The sequence below is a fragment of the Pleurodeles waltl genome, chromosome 1_1, assembly GCF_031143425.1.
Source record: "Pleurodeles waltl isolate 20211129_DDA chromosome 1_1, aPleWal1.hap1.20221129, whole genome shotgun sequence".
Taxonomy (NCBI): domain Eukaryota; kingdom Metazoa; phylum Chordata; class Amphibia; order Caudata; family Salamandridae; genus Pleurodeles; species Pleurodeles waltl.
The window spans coordinates 76,423,706-76,447,065 of record NC_090436.1 but is presented as its reverse complement, the minus strand read 5'-3'; the positions used below and the strand labels follow the sequence as shown (position 1 = coordinate 76,447,065).

General features: G+C 45.3%; 1 protein-coding gene across 2 annotated transcripts in view; it reads left to right on the top strand.

The window, feature by feature from the left end:
• Nucleotides 1-23,360, top strand: part of GALT (galactose-1-phosphate uridylyltransferase) — a 105,783-nt gene that overhangs the window by 28,319 nt on the left and 54,104 nt on the right. The window contains exons 5-6 of one of the 2 annotated variants that reach the window (XM_069214489.1): nt 7,247-7,376; nt 13,553-13,609. In XM_069214489.1, the coding sequence (XP_069070590.1) occupies nt 7,247-7,376; nt 13,553-13,609 (187 nt within the window). The remainder of the gene's footprint in view (nt 1-7,246; nt 7,377-13,552; nt 13,610-23,360) is intronic. The other variant, XM_069214574.1, reaches the window with a different exon arrangement.

Below are 23,360 nucleotides of genomic sequence, written 5' to 3'. Positions count from 1 at the left end.
GGACATAGGTCCCGCCGGGACATATGGGACCCTTTCATTAAAGCCACCACAAAGGTGCAAGTGCACCAATACTGGCCTGTCCTTACAGGCTCAATTCCTATCTCAGATTACCTGTGTGAAAATGTGCACACCCTGGCAAGTAATGCCAGCTCCAGTACCTAGATACGATAACCACCAGGGTGCAAGTTACACACCGAGGCAAGTGCTACTAGTCACCACTCACACATGGCAACACCAGTGTGAAAGTATGGTCACACTGGTAAGTTGTGCCAGTCTGGTTTAAGTGTATGTCGCCCTGCTGCAAGTAGGCACTTCAAGGCCAGCTATGCCAAGCTCCCCACATATATGAGCTCTCACATGCACATGGGCATGGAAAGGTCACCTGGGCCTGGCTCATTACATGATCTGGCGCCCCTTGACAAGGTTGCCCCTATTGGCAAGCTGTGCCAGGCGCAACATACATGAAATCCCCCATCATGTAAGTGTGCACCTACTGGTCTGGTATGCCAGACTCAGTGTCTCTGAAGGCCCCATTGCGAGACCTACACACTTTGGTCCGCGCCACCTCCCCTCTAGGGGAGGACATGTGCGTGCACTTCCCCCCTGCCTATACAAGGGACAGGGCCCATGGCCCACGGCCACTAGTAGAGGACCAGCCCACCCCACCCTTATGGACGCATCCAACACCCCTTTATATATGAGACAACCACACAAGGAGCCCCTCCACACGGACAGCGTACACCTTTGTATCCTCGCCCAGCCCTCGCCTACCACCAACCCCACCATCGGGGCCTGCCGGGGAAGGGGTAAGGCAGCTCAGAGTTGGCCCCCACATCAGGACTGCCACCCTGAGCGCAGGCGCGCTAGCACCCCAGTAGGCCTTTTCGATAGGCCTGGGAGATGGTTAAAGGGGTCTTCTAGGGGGTGGCACACCCAGTGCATGTACCCCCTAGTAGCCAGATCCATGCCCGCCCTGGGTATGTGGTATATCTGTTTCACATGGCCCTCCTGGGTACAGCACCTAACCCATGTTCCTACCCACCCCTTCCTACCATAGGTAGGACGGGCGTGCTATCTTTCCCAATGCCACACATTGGGGAAGTGCCCAGAGTCCTAAGAGTCAGCAAAGACTGGGAGAAAAAAGCTAAAAGTTTCAGGATAATTCCCTCAGCAGAGCCATGTCTAACATAAGGACTGTATCATCGTTTTATGGACATTTTAAGTGAAAACATACCTTGCTGCTAATTGCCAATCTCAGGAGAAGGTACTTGAGGCATATTTGCAGGTGTTCAGAGTCTCACCTAGCATACTGTAGTTGGGTGCCATATTGGTTAGCGCTCTAGTTGCGTACCCCACCCCCCAAGCCTGGCCAATTAATGTGCTCTGGGGCACGGACGTAGAAAGAGCATTGAGGTGCATGCTGCCGTTTTTGCTGCTAAAGTTTTAAAATTGCTGCCTAAGCATTAATAGTGTTTTAAGTAGTGAATGATTGTTTTATGAACATTTTAAGGGACAATTTACCTTGCAGCTAATTGCTGATCTCAGGAGAAGGTACTTGAAGCATATTTGCAGTTTGGCAGTGTTCAGTGCCTCACCTAGCATACTATAGTTGGGCGCTATATTGGTTAGGGCTCTCTTTGCGTGCTCCCACCCAGCGCGGCTATTTAATGTGCTCCAGGACGCGGACGCACAGCGTGCGTGGGAAAGGCAAGCCCGTCTGCCCTGTCTGATCCCGTCTGTGCCCGGCTGGGACCAGAGGCCAGAACCCCTGCCCATTTGAGTAGAAGCATGATCTGTCACTATCTGCCTTTCCCTTACTGCCCTGGTCAGATGAAACTGGAGTGCGACCTCGGTTCTTGTATGTTCTGGTCTGGCCGAGATTGGGGCGACCTCTTCCGGTAGCCACTGTTTTGCTGACAAGGAAACGCCACAGCAGTCCATGCCCTCCAGAAGGAGTCCCAGAGGAAAAACCCCAAGGGGAAAAAACCTCTTCCGCAGGAACTCCTTGAAACAGGAAGAAGGAGCACGTCAAGATACCAGGACATCAAGGGCTGGAATTCTACAGGATGCGAAAAAAAGAAGCAGTAAAAATTCTCCACAAAAAAGCAAACTGGAGCGAAGACCACCACCAACAGGAAGTGTTGCAACACAAGGAAACCAAGAACCAGCTCCTTATATACCAATGGACAGGAAGTGACATGCAAGAAGGGGAAAGAACGACATCTTGGACTGGGAAGAAGCCATAGGAAAAAGGCACCATGTTTGGAAAGGGAAAGAAAAAGGAAACTGGTGCATGCAGGAAAGAGAACAGAATCCTGGGAGAGGAAAACATGGCCCGAAGAAGAAGAGGAAAAAGAACCCCTTTACCAGAACACCAGGTAAGTAAGGAAATGGAGGAGGGGCGCGGGAACACCCGTTGACACTCATCCACGCCACACGTTGAACAAGACGAGGCCCCACGCCCAGTATTGGGCTCCCGGCCTCGACACGGGCAACAACCTGTACCTGCGACCGAATAGAGGGACCGGGGGAGGGCCCGCCGACCCCACCGCGACCCGAGAATGAGACTCTGCGGGCGCCCGCGCTGTGACAGGATCACCTATTCAGCAAATGAACTACTGCAGTTGCTCATCCTCACTAAAGGTAGGGCATGTGCACATGAAATTAACCCTGACAACAAAGTTCTTAGCTGTGGAGAATGTAATTTGACCATGACTGGTTCAATAACTAACATTGACACTGATAGACCACAAAAGAGTAATGCTAAGAGCCAATTTTGGCTGCTCTAGTTACTTAAATGCAGGTCTCTACCCAAACACATTTTAGACTTGTTTACCTTCCTTGAGGAAGAAAACCCAGTAGCCATGTTCCTTGCTGAAACTTGGCTGCAGAAGGAATCTATGGCTGATGTAGCAATGACCCTCCCCCTGGTTTGCACAATCGCCAGACCAGACAGGAGGTAAAAGAGTAGGAGGAATAGTGGTTATTTACAAATAGGAAATCAAAGCAAAATGTTATTCCTTACGTATCCTGGAATGTGAATGCCTGTTATTTTTCATGAAACTGTCCCTGATCTTTACCTTCTCTGGGTTACTTGTATACAGGCCATCTGGCCCAGCCACCCAGTTTATACAAGCTCTTCCTGATGTGAGACAGAACAGAGTCTGCGGACAGTAAATTTTTCAGTGTTAGGAGACCTTAAGTTCAATTTCGAAAATAACAGTTGTGAAACTACTAGAAACTTTTTATTAGATCTAGAGGCAGTCCACCTTACACTACGGGTAAATGCCCTCGCCCACAAGCAAGGTCATCTGATTTACCCTATTCTCTCCAGCTCACCTGAATTAGTCACATTAGATCCTATAGAGATTACATGGTCAGAATACAAAATCATACATTTTAAACTGACCAGATCGAACGATTTCAGAGTCAGGCAGAACTGGCATAAATTAGACACAAAAGCTTGAGAGAACTTGATCACTGACTCCATCCCCGAAATGACAGGAGACCCATCCAATAGGTACAGTAGCTTGAGACATGGATACAAAATGCTCTAAATTTACTGGTGCCACGAAAACAACAAAAGGCCTAATGCCATGGAGGGAGAGCACCAAGGTTTTCTACAGACTTTTTGCAACTAAAAAAAGAGACCAAACGGTGAGAAAGTGCATGGAGTTTAAGTCATGATGAGGTTCATAAAAACCAACCTAGAGGCAGTAAGAAAATACCACTACACCATCAAGGAAACTGAAGTTAATTATTTTGCTTCTAAAATTGAACATACTCCTAATTTGTCAAAAGTACTGTATATCTTGGTGAGCAGTTTATTAAAAACCGCACATAATAAATCCAGCAACCCTCCTTCAGAGGAGCGATGTACCTTTGTGGCAAAAAGAATTCCCCATGTACCTTTGTGGCAAAAAGAATTCTGGAAATAGTCAATAATATTTTTGGGACATTGGGAAGAGATGAAGGAGTAATGGTAACTTCTCAGTCGGGGCATGACAAACTGTATATATTCCCAAAATGATGCCGGAAGATTCTCGCATCCCTTAAATCATGGTCCCCTCTGGATCCTGCTCCCCTGGACCTTATGTTTAAAGGTGGGACACCGATTATTTCAGCTTTAGCGAAGATTTTCAATCATTCACTAAATTCAGGCATGGTGCTGTCAGCATGGAAACATGCCATAGCCAAGCCATTACTAAAAAGTCACTTGCAGACCCATTATAATGTGAGAACTACCACCCAATTTTCTTCCTTCCAGGTCCCAGTAAAATCCTGGAGAAATACGCAGACAAAAATCTTTCCCCATATCTGGAGGGAAATGGAATTCTGCACCCATCTCAAACCGGATTTAGAGCAGGCAGTAGCAAAACAGACTGCCCTACTAGCAGCCATGGATGTACTGAGAGCAACCTTGGATAAAGGGGGCTCAGTGGCCTTGATCCTTTTTGATCTAAGGTCTGCTATTGACACCGTCTCACAGCCCACTCTGATTAGTAGGCTAGCAGAAGCCGAGATCACTGGTACAGCACTTAAGTGGCTATACTCCTTCCTTCAGAATACAACCTTCCAAATATGCGAAGAAGTTAAACATTCATACATTTTTTCTCTTGAGTGCGGAGTGCCTCAGGGATTTTCACTTAGCCCTACTATATTTAATTTATATGTTCTTCCACTAGGAGAGATCATAAAGACGTGGTTATTCATCAGTATCCTATGCAGATGATACACAAATTATCACCAGTCTTTCGCATCAAATGGCAAGTACTTCTACCTCCCCTTAACAAGAGACCAAACTGAGGTGTCCCCCCATGGGCATGGGGGGACATAGACTAATACATTAGGGATGTTTGGGATAAATATTTTGTTTGTTCTCATAATATACCTTAATATTGAGTTATGTTGATATGATGAAAATTATAATACATATGATTTACATTAGATTAGTACATAGTAAACACAAATTATCATATAATGGAAAGGTGTATGAGTACGGTTTCTGGGGAATCTCGTGTACGGCTCCCCACTACACTCCTCAAAGGATTCTCCGTCAGGTCTGTTTTCCTATCATCTCCAATAATTCGACGAGTATAGCCAAAAGTTGGTTGTCCTTTTCTCTGCAGGGATTTTAGGTATATATATATATATGTCTCACAGGGCTTGAGATACCTAACTTGTGGCGACCGACTAATATATTATCTTGAAAAAAAACAAAAACATAGCAATGATATGGGATCCCTAATAAATTCTGAAGTAGACTATACAAATGTCATTTTAGTGGGGCTCCCTAACAGCCAGATTGGACGGCTCCAGTTCATTCAAAATATGAGAGCAATTCTTATCTTGAAACTGAGAAAATGACATAGTCATAGGGGAGACCTCTCCATCCACCACTGACTGCAGGTTGGATCACTTTCCAGCTGGCCTTTCTGGCTACAAGTGTCTTCTGATCTAGCAATTGGAAGAGTTACTGCTGTACATCCAGGCATGGCCACTCTGGTCAGGCAGCAGGATGCTTTGTGACATTCTCTGTATAACGTCCTTTGGAGGGGTACTGCATATTCTCTATGTTGATCCCATGCATATTCAAGTCCTTCCCAGGAAATGAAATACAAGCCCCTTTAATCTTATTTAGAAAGGTAGTTAAAACATTCTTGTTCCATCTGTGAAGTATTTTTGAGCAGGTAATGCTTTGTAGGCCGCAGACGACTTGTTTTTAGTTTTATGTCCACTGGCATCTAGAAACAATTCATTTAATAAATAAATTAAATTATAATGTAGGACAACTTGATCAAAGTAAGGGGTGTACAGGTATCCTGGTAGCTTAGGGAAACCCCATTGGTTTGATGCCAGCGGAATGCTCCTAACAAATATCATAACCTGATGTTTCCTTTATTGACTGTTGTTCTCTGGGTAAAGGTGGACAAAGAGAGGCAGCAGCATTCCCTTTCAAGGAGATTAATATTCCCACCACTTTGAAAAGCTTCTGGTCATTGATCTCCAGCAGTTCCCTGTCTGAGAAGAAGCTTTGCTTCCCGGTGATTGAAGCTTTGTGGTACATGGTGCATCTGTGGATGAGTTCGAGCTTTGTGGGATTTGTGTTTTCGCTGGGTGAGTGGGACTTGAACCAGCAGTTGTGTTTCCGGTCTGCTGTCACCCAGCCAGGGAATCTGAAGGATTGGTTGAGCTGAGTGGGCTGGGATTATCAGTCGGCGGGCTCTTGAAGTGTTTGGATAGCAGTTACTGGTTAAGGCTGCGAGGGCAGGTTTGGTTTGTGTTTTGTGTGTGTTTTGTGTGTGTTTTGTGTGTGTGTGTGTGACTTTGCTATTTTGTGGTGAGAACAAATTGTCGGTCTCTCCCTGCTCTGCCCCGAGAGCACACTACTGCTTCCCTGTTGTGCCTTTCCTGCTCTACACTGCAGATAGCCTGTATCTTGCCCCTATAAAGCTGTGCCTTGCCACCACCCTAGTGCTGTGCTGTCCTGACAAGTTCCCTGCTGCGGCTCCTGTGATGCTGCTATACATGGACACGAAATTCCACATCTGCACATAATGAGCACGGCCAATAGATATCGCTTTACTACCTTAATGCATGAATGCACGGGCAACCAAACTGTGCACAGACTTGCCAATCCATCTCGCTGTGTTATCTTTTGAATTATCGCAATCTTACAGAATAAAAATAACTGTACAGAAGGAGGCAAGCTACATAGAGAATAAATAAAGACAGATAATGGCAGGCTGCATATAGGCATGGCACAAATAGAATGTTTACATTTGTGCAGACGTGTGTTTGCACACATAAGCACACTCGAAACAGATGCATTTTTGTTGCTTATTTCATAAATGCTTCTGTCTTTTATTTCTGGTATTGAATTAATCCTGTCCGTGCAGAGGTAAGTGGGTGTTTACCCAGGAGTGCACAAGGTATTATAGTGCTAGGTTATGCTAGCATCTTTATCTCAGAGACCACAAATTATCAGGTCAACTTCTCCTGCTCCTCCTCCTACACCCAAAGAGTAGGATTGCGCCTGGACTGGAGTTGAAAGGTCTGACGTGGACCATGTCTGCTGAGGTCTATCCCAGCCAGCGGGCATTCTTCCTCTTTAGGAGTGATGTGTCATTGCTTGGACCTCGGTGTTCCAGTTCTTTTCATTCACTACCTTGGTAGAGTTTATAACTTTCTCTTCTCTCTGCCATTAATTTCACTGACTCTGTTTTCCATCTTGTCTCTTTGCCAGCACAGTCATGTGTTTCCACCCTTGGTCTGATATGACGCTCCCTCTGATGTCACCCCCTGAAATAAGAGCTGTGATTGACAAGTGGGCAGACATCATGAGAGACCAGGGAGAATCCTACCCATGGGTGCAGGTGAGCCAGAAGTTAATTGTTTTTGATATTGTCCCTACACAGTGCTAGTATATATTTTGTAATATTTACTGGACTTCATTATGATACCTTTCTAAATTCTTTTTTGAAGGTGTGTTGTAGTGTAGGAGTTGTTTGCTGACATATATCTCTTCTCCCTTATTTACACCCTAATGTTTTCCAGGTAACATTTCCTGGGCTGAAAAAGCTATAGGCAATGCATGAAAACTGCACTTTTTTTCTTAACTAATTTTTTTCCACTCTCCTACTCAGCGTCCTTTCCCTCACCCCCCCCTTCCCTTCCCTATTTAGTCACCTGTTTTTCACCTTTGACTTACACTCTCGTCCTCTTTGTACTTTCTACTGGTGGTATTTCAACCCAGCATTACTCGCACTATTACACATGCGGTCTGCGCGGGCACCACACACTTCGCTGCCCTTTGTACTGACACCAGCTACCCTTTTACCTGGCACTTTTGTCTTGGCATTGCAACCCACTATCCCTCTGCCTTCCACATGTCCAACCAGATACACACACTATCAGACCTTAATGGTGGGACTGGTGCCTACTTGCCTGGCGTCTTCCGCTGCAGGGAGGAGGAGGAGTGCCCACAACTATCCTTCAGAGCAGTGTACTGCCTTTAGTCAGCCCCCAGGGCCGCTCACTATTCTCAGACCCACCCTACCTGTACCAAATGTACCTCAGGCTCTGAAGCTGGTGCAGCCTCTGATAAATGCATCAGTAATCCAGTAAATTATCTCTTGCCCGCATTGCAAGGCGAGCCTGGTGAACCACTCATACCAAAAAAACACCTGTGAAAATGGCATGTGGTTCCCAGTTATGTGGTTTAAGAGTAACGCAGTATCTGACTACCTTATGCAGTGGCTTGCTCAAGCCCCACTAGAATGGTGAAGGCAATTCCAGCAGTGATTATCTTCATCGAATAACATTAGCAATGTGGAACAGATGAATAAGTAAATGGAAGGAGACTATAAGGAACGTGGAAAAAATGGTGAGTGGAGCAAATTGACGAGGGATATTGATTAGGATTGGGGGGGTGGCTGATAAAATGAAGTTAGAGAAAGGCAGTGCATAAGGCAGGGTATACAAGCACCCACTAGAGGAGCTTGGAAAGGAAAAGTTTAGAGAGGTAGTGTGACTTTGAAGGGACAAAAGTGGGATACAGAGAACATGCAGAATGAAGAACAAAGTGAGAAGCTTGTGGGTGTGTGAGGCCTAGAGCTAGCATTCAGTAAGTGGCATTCTGTAGAATCTAGGATCTATCAATTTCTAATTATTCTTTAAGATCAGTGAAGAGCAAGCTGCCCCTCCAGTTGAACCTCAACTCTATAAAACAGTGCTGGTCTCACAAACTCCCAAATGCACTAAACAGATTTATGAGGTACATTTCTACCCTGACATACTTCAAGGGTGCCCTGAAAGTGAATTTATTTAAGGTGGGTTTTTAACATCCATCCAACAATTAGTTGATCTCTACACTTTAAAGTAGTGGTGATGTCCCACCAATTGGAACTCAAAAAGCCTATGTCTACGCAGACCTGGTATGACATACCCTAAGGTCTTTTGCCTGCATCTGTCTCACTCTAACAGACTTCCTGATTTGCGCTACCAGAATCTGAAATGCTCAGACTGGCTGATAGGCCATACATCAGTTCTTTATTTATGCATTTGGGTGTTCGGTGGTGTTAGAAAGATAATGCACTGTGTCTTACTATATATTCCCTTGATGGCGTTTCAGACTCTCTTTGGCCTCTGAATTGAGTACTGGGGTACTATTTCACTGTACTGCTTTCCTAGGAATTTTGAGATGACTCGTTCAGCTCTGCTTACTGAGGTTCGTCTCAGAAAGTTGATAAACACATCTGCGGCTCAGTGCTCCTCCTAATCACAGTGAAATTGATTTTCCAACAGCTGCAGACAAATCTGCAAGCAAAGGCATGTTCTACTATGAACGCTGAGCACAATAAAGCAGCACTTAAAACACCAAGAATGTAAGATGGTCCCCCGCAGTAATCGTTCAAGAGGAATGGATGAGAACCTATGGAGTGTGTCTATATTGCCGTTGGATGTATTACATTATATTTAGTGCCAATTACCTTTCTGCAGACACATGGGGTTATTACAACTTTGGAGGAGGTGTTAATCCGTCCCAAAAGTGACGGTAAAGTGACGGATATACCACCAGCCGTATTACGAGTTCCATAGGATATAATGGACTCGTAATACGGCTGGTGGTATATCTGTCACTTTACCGTCACTTTTGGGACGGATTAACACCTCCTCCAAAGTTGTAATAACCCCAACAGAGTGTTATCGGGTTAATCGAGGTGCATTACTCAATTCCGCCAGAGTTTTGCTAGTCTGACTTTTAATTGGAAAACGTTCCTTTGAATCACTGACATTTGAGGCTACATTTTTCATATATGTACAATGTTTGTTTGTGTGTGAGCCTTAGTCTTGTAGCCAGTTTCTTCATCCACATCAGGTGTAGAACTGCTGGAGTTATTGAATGGTGAATAACCTGTAGTGCCCCTGGCAGGTAAATATCAGTCTCTAACTGGAAATCTGTGCTATGTCCATTGATTAGTCATCAATGATTTCTCATAAAGGTAAAATAGTTTTCAGAATATACTGGAATATTCTGTAGAAATATATAGTGATTTCTATTTGAATCCACATATATCATTGGCAGAAATCTTGGCATGTCCTTATCCTCTGAATTAAGGTCTGTGAATTGTCTCTATAGGTGACATCCTCTGCATCCCAAATTTTACTTGGGGGAGCAAAAATGTTTTGAAACTGGCCCTAAACCTTCAATATTTAGCGCACTCCTCCATTCTATGTTTAAAATGGGGTTTCTGTACTCGTAGCTCACTGGAGCTTATGAGTATATTCTGTTGTGCCTTTCTAGCCACCAGAAGAACTAATGAATGTCACTATGGTGTGATAACAGCTGCTTTTGTCTACACCTGCCTCATTCCCTCTCCCTCGCTACCTGCCCTTCTACACCTCTAGCTAAGGTGGCCGAAAACGCCAATCCACTTCTGCAAAGTTGACCATCCAGAAATCTCAGGATGTTTCTGTCCAAAACTCAAGGCCACCTTCTTGACATGCTTGAAGCTATGCAGCATGACTCACCAAACTCACATGAGCTTTTCTCTATGCCAGTGTCTGCCCACAGATGCTCTTCCTCTCACATGGCAACTGGGAAGCCAGACTTACCAAAGTAGAATGGAATTAGTGTGAAATGTGCCTGAAGGCTATTTGGCTGTGATCTCTAGGTTGAATATTTGACGAGGATGATGATGAGTCTATGGGATATTGTGCTCTCTTCTGGTAGAAGTAAATGTGAGAAAATGAATTATAGACAGAAGAGTATTTTTTCAGCATAGTGAAGGTGTAGGACGACATTAACAATATTGGATCCAGTTTTGACAATTGCAGCAAGAAGGAAGACACACACGACGCACACACAAACGTACACATAAGCACACACAATTTTTGCACCCTTTTGATGCAATTGTAGATGTGAGCCCTTCAGCATCTGGTGTTTCACTCACCAGTCCCTCTTGCCTCTTAGATGGACACATACCCTCATTCTCTGATGGAAGCCTTATGAATTGAATGGTTCAGTAATACATTACATCGAGTTTCCTAAATCGACCTGGATAATTGTAAAATGTATGCGATACTTGAAGTTTTGAATAATAGTAGTGGCCCATTTTTAACCTCTTTGGTTTTCTGCTCTGCAGAATTTGTATAGCTATGCTAACTCGGGTGGAGATTGGGAGTTGACTGGAGGTCTAATTCAGGGCCTGGTACCTGACAGCTTGACCAAAGCTCATGCACAGCACACGTTGGCGCATGGTGGGTTGGGAGGAGGTCCTTTAGCCAACCCCGCTGTGCATGGCTGAAAGCTGTGAACAATATCATTGCACACAGAAGGCTGCGTGCAGGTCCTGGCTGGAGGCCAGGTGCTGTGGCAAACTATCACAGTGTATGGCCCAGGTCACGTGCAACAGATGTTGGGAGCCTGGATGGTTTGTTACAGGCCTTGCTGCCCTGGTCAGGATTTGTGGCAAATCCCAGCAGCAGAAGCATGTGCTTATTTCCCTTTGGCCAAATGATGATTTCTGTGCAGGCCCTGCAGCACCTTCGCTGTGGACGGCTTAAAGCCATGCCTATCAAGAGTTGGTTAGGCGAAGCTCTGTGCCCAGCAGACTGTGTGGCCACGGGTCAGTGCGCCACTGTACTTGTCCCTCCAATGGGGGTTGGCTGCATTGCTTGGTTGGAAACAAGCACTGTCTACGGGCCACGCCCTGCGAACTCCACAGCTGGTCATAGCTGATGGACACGTGTAGCGTGTTTTGACCACTGAAGAGTTAAAGTGGGAATAATGGAATATGAAAACATGGGAGTTTGATGTAGTTTATTATAATAAAAAAGACTTCGCTTAAACTATTGGTTTCTTTCCTAATTGGGTATCCATGTATATTTAAAAAAAACTTGGTGTTAGGGTTCTAAAATAAAACTTCACTACACTGTAATTGGCCACTTGTGGTTTTCTGAGCAAATCATAACATGACACATGACATTACAGATGGCATAATTGATGACATCGCACTCCACCTCAGCATTTGTATCATCAGTAACATTACTAGAGACATACTGCTGCTTACCTGCAGGTTCAGATATACTGATGCAAAAGCCCATTTCTTCAGTGTGAATGAGGTCTGTGAAAGACCAGGTTGTAGGCCAGGTCCTGCTATCAGACCTACTCTGCATGGCTAAAGGTGATGTAGTGTTGGTTATAGGGATATCAGGGCTCAGTAGGAGGCCTGGCCACAACCCATGCTTGACACTTAATCCCACTACACAAAATGCCTTGAGACCCTCATGGGTGATTTGCCGCGCTTTATAACTCCTGAATGATTGAATGTGCACAATGAAATGTGGCGAGAATGAACACTTCTCTTCTTACATATTGCCTTTTGCATAATTTGGGATATGTACATTTCTGATGTTTCTCTTTAACAAATAGTGTGTATGAATTAAATTGATGTTTGTATATAAACTAGTCCAGTGGTTTGTTTTTTAAAATACAATTTGGAATCAACTGTTTATAATAACTTGGACTGCTACTGATTGCACAACCTTTTAACAAGTAAGTCTTTGGTGAAGTCTTGTTTTATACATGGACATTTGCTCAAGTTTCCCTTGGCATACTGGGTTGTTCAAAATACAGAAGGACTCTTGAATTCCTGAAGGCCCAGCTGACCTCTGTAGACTGTACTCTGCAACAGCCCTGGCTGGAGAGAGACAGTGTGCCTGGAAGTCTGTTTTAAAGACCTGAGAGATAAAATAATGCCCCGGAGTAACTTAAACAGAAGTTGGAGAAAAGTGGGATTTAATCATGGTTTCCACTTCCAGAGATCTGGTTAAAGGAGCTGGAATTTGCTCAGGGAAAGTGCGCTCTCAGCAAACAAGAAAAACAGGTTATTCCCACTCTGAGCACTTCCTAGCCACAGCTTCTACCCTTGCCCTGCTGGTGAATTTTTAGAACCAAAAAGTGACTAAGTCAAAAGGTCAAATTGTGAACGGGGCAAGGCAGCAAATATACCCAAGTGGTGAGCGAACTTGGTGGCTACAGAATCAAGTTACTCTTAGGGTTTGTGTGACCAATTCAAACGGGTTAAATAGGAGTTTGAGAAATACATATTTGACTTGAAGGAACCCTTGCTGTCTTCAACTTCTTACTTTGCCTAATTAGAGAATTTGGATCTCCAGAAAATAAAAAAAAGTCCTAAGGTAAAAGCCTAAACAGGAGTGATGCACTTGGCCTACCTCCCCCCTGCTCCAACGCAGTAGGCCTGGAATGCACCTAGTTGCTGGTCAACCATTAACTGATCTGATTGGTGCAGACTAGTTTCTGACTTTTGGGAGTACTAGATCATGCTCTCATATGTGCTCCATCAGACCAAATTAAAAGTATGTCAACATGTGCATAAGACAATCATAGTGAAGCTACTTCAATCCTTTTTCTCTAACCTGTTTAGAGGTTACGTATCAGTTATTGAATTTTAAAATCATGGATTTGGAAGAGATGCACTAAAAACCAAGTAAATAAATCAACATTTGTGTGTCTTCCTCGCTACAGATTTTTGAAAACAAGGGTGCAATGATGGGCTGTTCGAATCCTCATCCACACTGCCAGGTACGATCGTCTCACCCGTGCTAATTGTTAATTATTTCTATTGAATGTTTTGGAGTTTACCACAGCGCATAAGGGGCCACATTGTGTTCAGACATGGAAGGCTGTTGTTTAATGCATGTGACCGTGAAGGAGCGGTCTATCCTATGAGTATTCCGCAGACCGGCCGCCTGTGCGAGGCGGACTAGCGCAAGGATTTTCAGCGCTTCAGGCAACATAGCAATTTGTGGCTGCAGCGCCCAACAGGGCCTATTCCTGAAATTTGAAGTGAGTAGTGGTCTGACCCTTGATAGTCTCATCAACTTGGAGTATGAGGTTCTCTTTTGGGCCATCGGTGATAGATCTATGTTTTTATTCGTAACATGAGTAATATTTGCCATACTCACTTTAAAATCCTGTACCATTGACTGCATCAAAAAAATGTGCGTTTCTTTATCTTGGCATTCCTGACATCTTCCATTAACAGGGCTCGACCTACAAAAGCTGGGAGTTGTAAAAGTCTTCTATCTAAGGCCTGGTGTGTTCTATTTCTATTTGTAAAACCAGAGTTTTGGAAGTTGCATACTGGCTGGTTGCGTATATACTTATAAATCACATTGTAAATGTAACTTTGTCAAAGAGTCTCAAAACACCCTGGCTAATGAATATCAATTTGGCAGTCTTTAATTTGTGGGGCCGCAATGATTGGCTCCAAATGCAGGGATGGATGCCTTCATGGGATAGCAGGACTCCATCCCTGCATTTGAATTCCCAAAAGCAAAACTTTTTGTTTGATGGCATCTGTGGCTGTAAGATACACATGCTCTGCGATCCAGGTCGGCCTTCCCCTCCTGCGGACGCAGCCTCTTATCATGAGGTCATAACTAGGGCAGCAGCCCAAACATTATTGTGTGGATGTATTAGCATGCCAGCAAGCCAATGGAGGACAGGCCGTGCTACGTACTCTTTTTTTCAAACCACAGCAACACCCACAGGTTAGCCCCCCTACTTCTAAGGAGGGACTACTTTACGGTCTAGGCAGAGCATGTGTATCTACAGCCACACATATCATCAATCAGAACTTGTTACCTACCTAGTAAGCATCTATTTGTGGCATGTAGTGCTGTAGGTTCACATGCACCCACCCTACTCCATGGACATCTATGGCCGCTACAGTATTCTCTATCTTTTTTCTATTTACCCATTTAACTTGGTCATCATATTACTTACGCATACTTTACACTCCTTTTGCCCCACCTGCGGGAAAACAATCTAACAATGGAGTTACTGCCCATGTGCATTATGACCAAGAGGAGGAGTCACTCGACCTTGTGACTCGAAAGACTTCTTCGGGAAAAAGAAAAAAAAAACGTGCACAGCCCTGGACCCAACACTAGATGGCAGGAGTATGCAGAGCATGTGAATCTACAGCACTACATGCCACGAACACATGCTTACTAGGTAAGTAACAAATTCCTTTTTTTTTTTTTTAAATGCAACCCTCCTCTACAAAAAGGACAGGTAGTGCTTTAAAAAAAATAGTTTCCCATTTAGGGACAAATGTGGAGAGCAGGTAGTGGTCCTGTTCACCACGGTCTTCCCCCATGAGGTCACCATCATGATTCCCAAAGGGAATCTAATCTTGTGGTAACAACTTTGTGAATCACATCTGCAGTTGTGATCACAAATCATGAATACATTCCATTGAAAACCCCAATTAGGAGGTGAATGGCTCTCTCACACCCCCACTTATTTTTTATTTTTATAATTGCAAAAGTTCTCTTACGAGTGCAAAAGATTTTTATAACTTGTGAAATGATTTTGATGCATTTTAAAAAGGTGTTTTGTGGTCACAAATACCATGTATTTGTGAACTGCAGGTTCTGAGACCGCAAAACACCTGTGTACATAAGGCCTCTACTACCTGGATGTTTCTTCCTATGTTCATAATAGATGTACAACTGTTGATAAATTTATAGAGAATCCCAAGAATACCCTGGAAATCTGTGAGAGACTTAGATATTCGAGAGCCATCCGGTGGAAAACGTGCATCAGTAAATTATGTGGGAATGTGCTTTTTTTAGATAGCATTTGACTTTTTGCCTTCCTGAAAACATTTTTTTCTAAAGAGTAACCACTTTATTGTCACCCTGGAATGGCAATTACTCCTCCTTTTTAGACTAATGCTTTTGTGAGCATTTCCAGGGTGGTAAACTACCAGTTAATCGCGAATACCCCCAAACCTATTGGTTTCTTGGTGTTCATTGCGTTTTACTATCACGTTTTTTAACAGCTCACATTTTTTTTTGTAAATCTCTTTATTCATTTTGCATGTACAACATTTAACGTTTAACGCTGACTTTCCATACAAGTTATTATTTGGAATCTTAGGCTAGATGCCAATTCACAGCTGGGAGGGTGGGGGGAGAGGGACACTTACAATATGTAAATAGTCATAGTTAGTTGCAGTGTTACATGTAGTATATAGCATATATGATCAAAAATATTATTTTAGAGGGTCGATAAAGAATAAATATCCAGATTCATAATCTAAGCATAGTTCCAAAACATAAGACTGCGATGTCAGTGACCTGCGTTCTGTCCGTGTACATTTTAACCTTCACTCCTTCTATGTCTCCTGATAGAATAAGGGTAATTGTACGTAATGTGTAGATGGCTACTTATTTGCATAAGTAATGCAGAGTCAGTCTTAGGGGGGAAGATTTACTGCTCTTTCGGGGCAGTTGCATTGGAAACTCCGATCCACAGACACATCCTCTTGTGTGCTTTTCCTGGTTGCTATTAAATTTGACGTTTTAATTTACTCTGTCTTTCCTAATTATTGCTGTGATGTCTCGGAAGAGTCATGGTGGATGTGTGTCATCTTTGGCCTCAAGTTGTGACATAATGTTATCCCAGAACCCTAGCCCTTTAGTCCCCATGCCTTTGTCTTTGAGGGAGTGAAGAGTGTGCACTTCCGCTTTCGTCCATTTCAATAGATCACTTTGCCACCTACTTATGGTTGGTACCCCAGGTGCGTTCCATTGCATTGCTATGAGTCGTTTGAGTAGAACAAATGCTAGGTCTACACACCTATGTTTCTGCTTATCTTGCTTTGATCTGGGGCGTATTCCCAGGAAACAGGATTCCGGTGTAGTGTGGAGTGTGTGACCGGCCAGTTCACCCATCAGGGAAGTGATATCATACCAGGTACTCTGTATGGGTGGGCACCACCACACCATGTGATAGAAATTGGCATCGGGTTCCCCACAATGTGGACATTCATAATTAGTGTGGGGGAACATGTGATGAAGGCGGTGCGGGGACAGGTAAGTCTGGTGCAGGTAGTTAAAGTGAGTGAAGCGGAATCTGGAGTTCCGCAACACCACCTTCGTCATTTGAGACGCTGTGGACCATGCGGTTTGTGACAATGGAGCTTGGATGACATTATCCCAACGTGCTTGAGATCCCTCTTGCCCTGAGTCAAGACTCTCCAGCAGGGAGCCATATAGCTGGGACACAGTGTGTTTGGGATCTGTAATAGACAGTATAGTGTGAAGTATGGTCGAGGACGGGGGTTTGATATCTCTGTGCTGCCAAGTGTTATGTATTAGCTGTTTCAGCGTGCTGTAGGCCAAAAATCGCCCAGGGCCTACAGCATAAGCTTCATTTAACTCAGAGTATGTCAAAAGGCGTCCTTCTCTAAATAGGTCACCTATGGTTTGTATCCCCAGTGCCACACACGGTCCCAGGGTGTGTTGTGCATATAGTGTCCTAGTACCTGGTGTATCGGGCAGCTGAATCTTGGGTGAATAGGGGAGGATTGGATCTTTCTTATGGACATAGCCGTTCCAAAATGTGCATGCAACTGCCATTAGGATATTTCCTTGTGTGGGAGGAGTTGTATGGTCGAGTAACCATGCAAGGATACTAGTTCAACCTAGACTGGATTGTACCATCTGTGATCTGCACTCAGGGGGGTCTTTAACCACTGAAGAGGCCATTGCAGTTGTGCTGCCGCAAAGTATATTTCATAATTTGGCATGCCGAGGCCCCCTTTCGTTAGGGGTTGGTGTGTCACTGTAAGTGCCACTCGACAGCCATTGCCCCATATTCGAGTGAGCATCAACCCATTCAGAGTGCGAAAGAAAGAACGAGGCACAATCAGTGGTAATTCAGTAAAGACGTATAATAATCTTGGAAGAATTATCATTTTAGCAATAGCCACTCGTCCTAAAGTCAACAGTGGTAGTGACCCCCAAAAGGGCAGTGGTCCTTTAATCGCACGCATCGCCCAACCCAGATTGCCTTCTAGTAAGTCATCTTTTGTGTAATAAACTTATATGCCGAGATATTTAAAAGTAGAATGGCACCATTGAAGCCCATAGAGCGGGAGGTCAGGTCGCAAGTTTTCCGGGATTGGACTGATTGGGAATAAGCAGAATTTAGACCAATTAACCTGTAATCCGGACAGATTTCCAAAGTGTTCTAGCTAGTTCAGTAGCTCTGGGAGGGCAGAAGTGCTGTTGCGTAAGTATATCAATGCATCATCAGCGTAGAGAGAGACTATATGTTGTTTGTCGCCCTTAGGTCTCCCCCATAAGAGTGCTTGTGATCGGAGTTGAGCCGCTAGTGGCTCTATGGCTATTGCAAATAGTAGCGGTGATAGGGGGACACCCCTGTCTGGTGCCTCGACCTATCGGGAAACTTTGGGATATAACCTGACCTGTTTTGACGCGGGCCATAGGATTAGAGTACAGTATACTGATCCATTTTTAGAAATTCTAGTCCAAAACCCATCCTACGTAGAGTTTCTTTTAGGAAAAGCCACCCTAAGGTATCGAAGGCTGCTGTTCTATCATGTTCACCCTCGTGAGTATTTGTCATTAATCTGAAAAGTCGCCTTAGGTTTAGGAAGATATTCCGTCCTGGAATAACATCAGATTGGTCTTCATTGATTAGGTGTCTCATTAACGGAAGCAATCTATTTGCAAGGACCTTACTTAGTAACTTACAATCTAAATTGAGCAGTGATAGAGGCCGATAAGATCTTACGTCTAGGGCATCACGGCCTGGCTTAGGCAGGACTACAATCAATGCCTCACGTTGCGAGTGTGTGAGTCCCCCCTGTTGCTGTGCTTCACTTAGCACTTCTAGGTATGGTGTTGTCAACTGCTTTGCAAACATTGCATAATATTCTACCGGTAATCCATCCATACCTGGAGACTTGTTTCCTGGCCAGTTGTTGTAGGGCTGTGGGAATCTCGTCAGTTGTTATAATTGTATCTAGTTCTGCGTGCTGTAAATGCGTGAGGTGAGTGAGAGTGATTGAGTCGAAGAAGTCCCCTAATTGCATTGCTAGGGGGGGTCCGGCTTTGCTGCATAAAGTGTGCTATAGTAATGCCTAAAGGCATCATTTATGGCCATTTGGGTATTAACCACGTTTACGATATCGAGCCCTATCGCCCCAATGGGTGTTCTATATTGCTCGGTCCGAGTCAGCCACGCCAATAGTCTGCCAGAACGATCACCCTCTGCATGTGCTTTAGCAATATAATGGTGGTAGTCATAAATATGCAGACGCTTGTCTAACTATTGATGACGTGCACATTGTTCGCGAATGGCATCTGGGTCTGTGAGTCCCTGTGCTGCTGAGCATTCCACCCTGCGTAACTCTGCCTCCACTTCGTTTAGGTCTCTCATTAAAATGCATCGTACACCCCCATGGCTGAGAGGCAGTGTCCTCGTACTACCACCTTATGGGCATCCCATTCCACAGTGCGTGTCGCGGCTGATCCTCCGTTCAGAGCAAAGTAATTAGAGATGCAAGTGAGCAGCTTCTTGCGGAAGGGGGGATCAGCCAGTAAGTCGGAGCGCAGTTGCCAGGTAGGCAGAGCGGTGCGTGGTTGGCCCCAGTATATGCTAACCCTCAGTGGACAGTGGTCAGATAGTGTCTTAGCCAGATAATCCGCCTTCGAGGCACTGGAGCTCAGCCCTGTAGAGCTTAATATTAAGTCTGTACGAGGGTGTATTGCGTGGACTGGGGAGTAGAAAGAGTATTCTCTGTCTTGCGGATGCAATAAGCGCCATACATCTTGAAGCCCACGCTCTGACATCCAATGGCGGACCTCACTCGCCACTGTACGGCTGGGAGCACCCGCCATCAGTTGGCGCGATCTGTCCATATCAACATCCGACACACAGTTAAAGTCTCCCCCCCATATGCAGTTAGCGGTTGGGTCCTGAAAGAGTGCGGGTGTGATGGATTGCAGAAAATCCTCTTGTTTTGAGTTGGGAGCATATATTCCAATTATGGATAGTGAGTGGCCATCTAGGGAGCCCTCCAGCAGCACATATCTACCATCTTTATCCACTACTGTACGATCGACTACATAGGGAACCTCTGCAGCCACCCAATTCAGTACCCCTTTAGCAAATGTTGATGTGGATGTGCCACATACCATACCTCGCCATTAGGTTCTAATATTATGGAGGTCTTTGTCAGTGATGTGCGTTTCTTTCAGGATCGCTATGTAAATATTGTGACTCTCTAAGTATGCATAAACCCTACTACGCTTGCTGGGATTGGCCATACCCCTAACATTCCACGTAACTATGTTATAACTGTGTTTTTCACACAACATTACGAGGATGGCGTTTTGCCGTGGAACGTCGAATTAAACATTCTATGAGCCCTGAAGAAGTCTGGTGGGACAAAACGCGTTGGCTATTATATGTTGAATGGATCAATAAAGAAGTAAAATGAATCCAATAGTTCATGACTTTTCATTCTGATGAAGTAAATCATTAAAAAAAAAAAACGATTTTTTTTTTCTGAACCAAACATATGGATGATGCTGGGTCTTCTATATTTATTTTATTATAAAAACGAGGTTTTTTCTGAAGCCTAAGAAGGTCCTCGTGATCCAAGCACCCATATGATTTAACCTACTTGAAGTATACAAAGTAAGGGCAGCACACTCCACCTCAACCCTTTCCTTATTGGATCTTGAATTATGTTATAACTGTGTGTCTGCATGAGTACATAAGTATGTCCAGCAATCTTGGGGTCCAAACATAATCGGCCCAATTCTGTGTGACCCCTCCAGCCCAGATACTCAACATCAGCGTCGAAACTCCTGCGGAACAGGAAAAACAACCAATAACGGGATGCCCAACAGGGCCAGAGATGCCCAATAACTGATAAGCACAACAGGTGCTGTTATGAGCAATGCTATTAATAGTTTCCTTACGGAAGTCCACTTGGGGGTTGGGGGCAGTGGCAGAGGTTCGGTATCTCGTTCCTGTCAGCCCCCATCAATGACAACAGAGTCTTCATCCACCCAGTTCCCCATTGCCACCCGCTGGTATTGCTTGTTTCCAGATTGCCAATTTCAACATGCAGGTCCCACTTGAGTTAGCAAATGTGACTGCCAGCTGGGGATCAGTGCCGCCCCCATCTGCACATCAAGCATGAGATCAGTGAATCAGTGGCCTAGTCCGTTTGAGAGTGGTTGTCTCCATAGATATTGCGGTAGCCAAGTGACAGTTTACCACTGTTCATGTATGGTACTAGAGGTCATCTGCTGATTGCGGTGTTATCACCTGGCCAAACGGGGAAGAAACCATGGAGCCACTAGTACGACCCATTGACGAGTCAGAGTCCAATCCTCTGTCTTCCTGGAGGTCAGTATAAGAATTAGAGGAGAGTTGGGTCGCTTCGAGTAGTGCCTGTGCTTGGCCCATAGCCGCTTGTGCCCTGGAGGGGCGCATCTTGCTGCCGGGTCTCTTCTTGCAGCAAGGATGTGATGTCAGCCATGTTTCGTCTGGTATGTCATCACCATGGGGTTCAACCAGGCCCTTGGCGTGCGCCCATATCCATGCATCTTCTGGAGTTGGAAAAATATGGGTCTTTCCCTCATCTCCTACTCGTAAGTGCGCTGGAAAGAGCAATGAGAATGCAATGTTAAGGTCGCGTAGAAGCTGCTTGAACTTTATGTACGAAGTTCGTTTGCGTTGCACCTCCATGGTACAGTCAGGGTAGGCCGTGATGGTTACGTTATCAAACTTCCATGGGCCTTGTGTGCGAAAGCGTTGGAGTATCAGGTCATGGTCTCGGAACTTGAGGAGGCGAGCTATCAGTGGTCTAGGTGGAGCTCCTGGTCTGGGTGGCTTCCCTGGAATCTTGCGTGCAAGTTCTATAGAAAAGAAAGGAGATACATCATTGCTCAAGACCGGGCTTCTCAACCTCTGTTCTCAACCATTGTTCTACAAATAGTTCAGCCTTAGGTGATTCCGCCTTTTCCGAGAATCCTAATAAGCAAACGTTGTTCCTATGGGAGCATCCCTCCGTGTCTTCAGCCCTGCGCTGCAAGAGAGAAACTTCCACCTTCAGCTGCGATACCTGGTCCTGGATGTCTGTTACTCCAGGTTGTACTTCTTCTAGTGATGTCTCATTTGCAGACACCCTTTCGGCTAATTTACGATGCTCCACTCGGAGCAAGCTAACCTCCTGTGCTACAGAGTCTACTTTGACTTCCAAAGACGTTTTTGTGTCTAGCTCTGCTTGCAGTAGCTTGTACTTGCAGGGTCTCATTCATCTGCTGGAGCGTCACTACAGTGTCCCTGGGGCGGTAGTCAATAAAGGCATAATTCCCTCAGCCAGTGGCAGCTGTCTCATGTTCTTAGGTTTGACCATGGGTGTGGCTGTTAAAGCGGAGGTCTGCGTAACGTATAGTTACTCCTACAAGTAGCTTAGATGAGCCAGTATTTATGAACAAGGGTTAATTTTGTTCCTATTACAAGTAGCAAGCTGCCTTTTCCGTGTTTAATATGGTTCTCAATACATGATTGTGTTCAAGTAGTTTCTTTTGCGGGCATTTTACATGCATTATCTCAGTTCAGCCGCCTTTAGTTGGACTTCAGCGGCATGCTGGCAGACATGTGTGATGTTTGTTGGTGGGTCCTGGGAGTAGACTTGCCGTAAGATAGCCTCAGTCATGAAGCGCGTCCACTGCAGACCATGCCCTCCATCCTGTTCGGAAATGGCAGAAGCTCCCCGCCGTCTACTTCAACGAAAAACAGGAGAGTTAATTGCCGGGCACGCCGCGTGTTACTCCCTCCGACATCGCAGCAGGATTCGCTAGACTGCCGAAGGGGCGGCCACTTTGAGACATTAGGGCAAGGCGTGGGAATACGGGGAAACACACCTCCTTTTCAGCGTGTGGAGGGCGCAGCCCCCGGGTGCAGGCGCACACTCTCCCCAGCGTCCTCACCATGATCTCGGCACATCCGAACAGCGCAGCCGCCTCCAGGCGCAGCGCCCCCACCTCACTGTCTCCACTTGTGCCTCCGGCAGTCCCAACCCGGCCTTCCAGCGCGCCTCGTCCCGCCGATTGCCAGGCACTAGATTTAGTTTCGAGGCTCCGCCCTCGCTCCCCGCTCGGCTGCGTGGACCGCACAAGTCGCGTAGGCCTCCTGTTTTCGCGTTGTATCGGCCGCCGTGGGTGGTTGAAAAAAAATAGTGTCTTAGTGTGGGCACCGCCTTCTGGGGCCTTCGGGAACTGAGTCCAGGCTTCCGTGGGGGTCCGTACGGGGGAGAATAGCAGGGTAATTTGGGGCGACGAGCGGAGCTGATCAAATAGCGACCCCCGCCGGTCGCCATCTTGGCCATGCCCCCTTAACAGCTCACATAAGTGCAAAAAATGTTTGAGTCAGTCCCAGTCATCTACCTACATGCAACCTTATCAGAAGCTTCTTATTGAGCTGCAAGGGC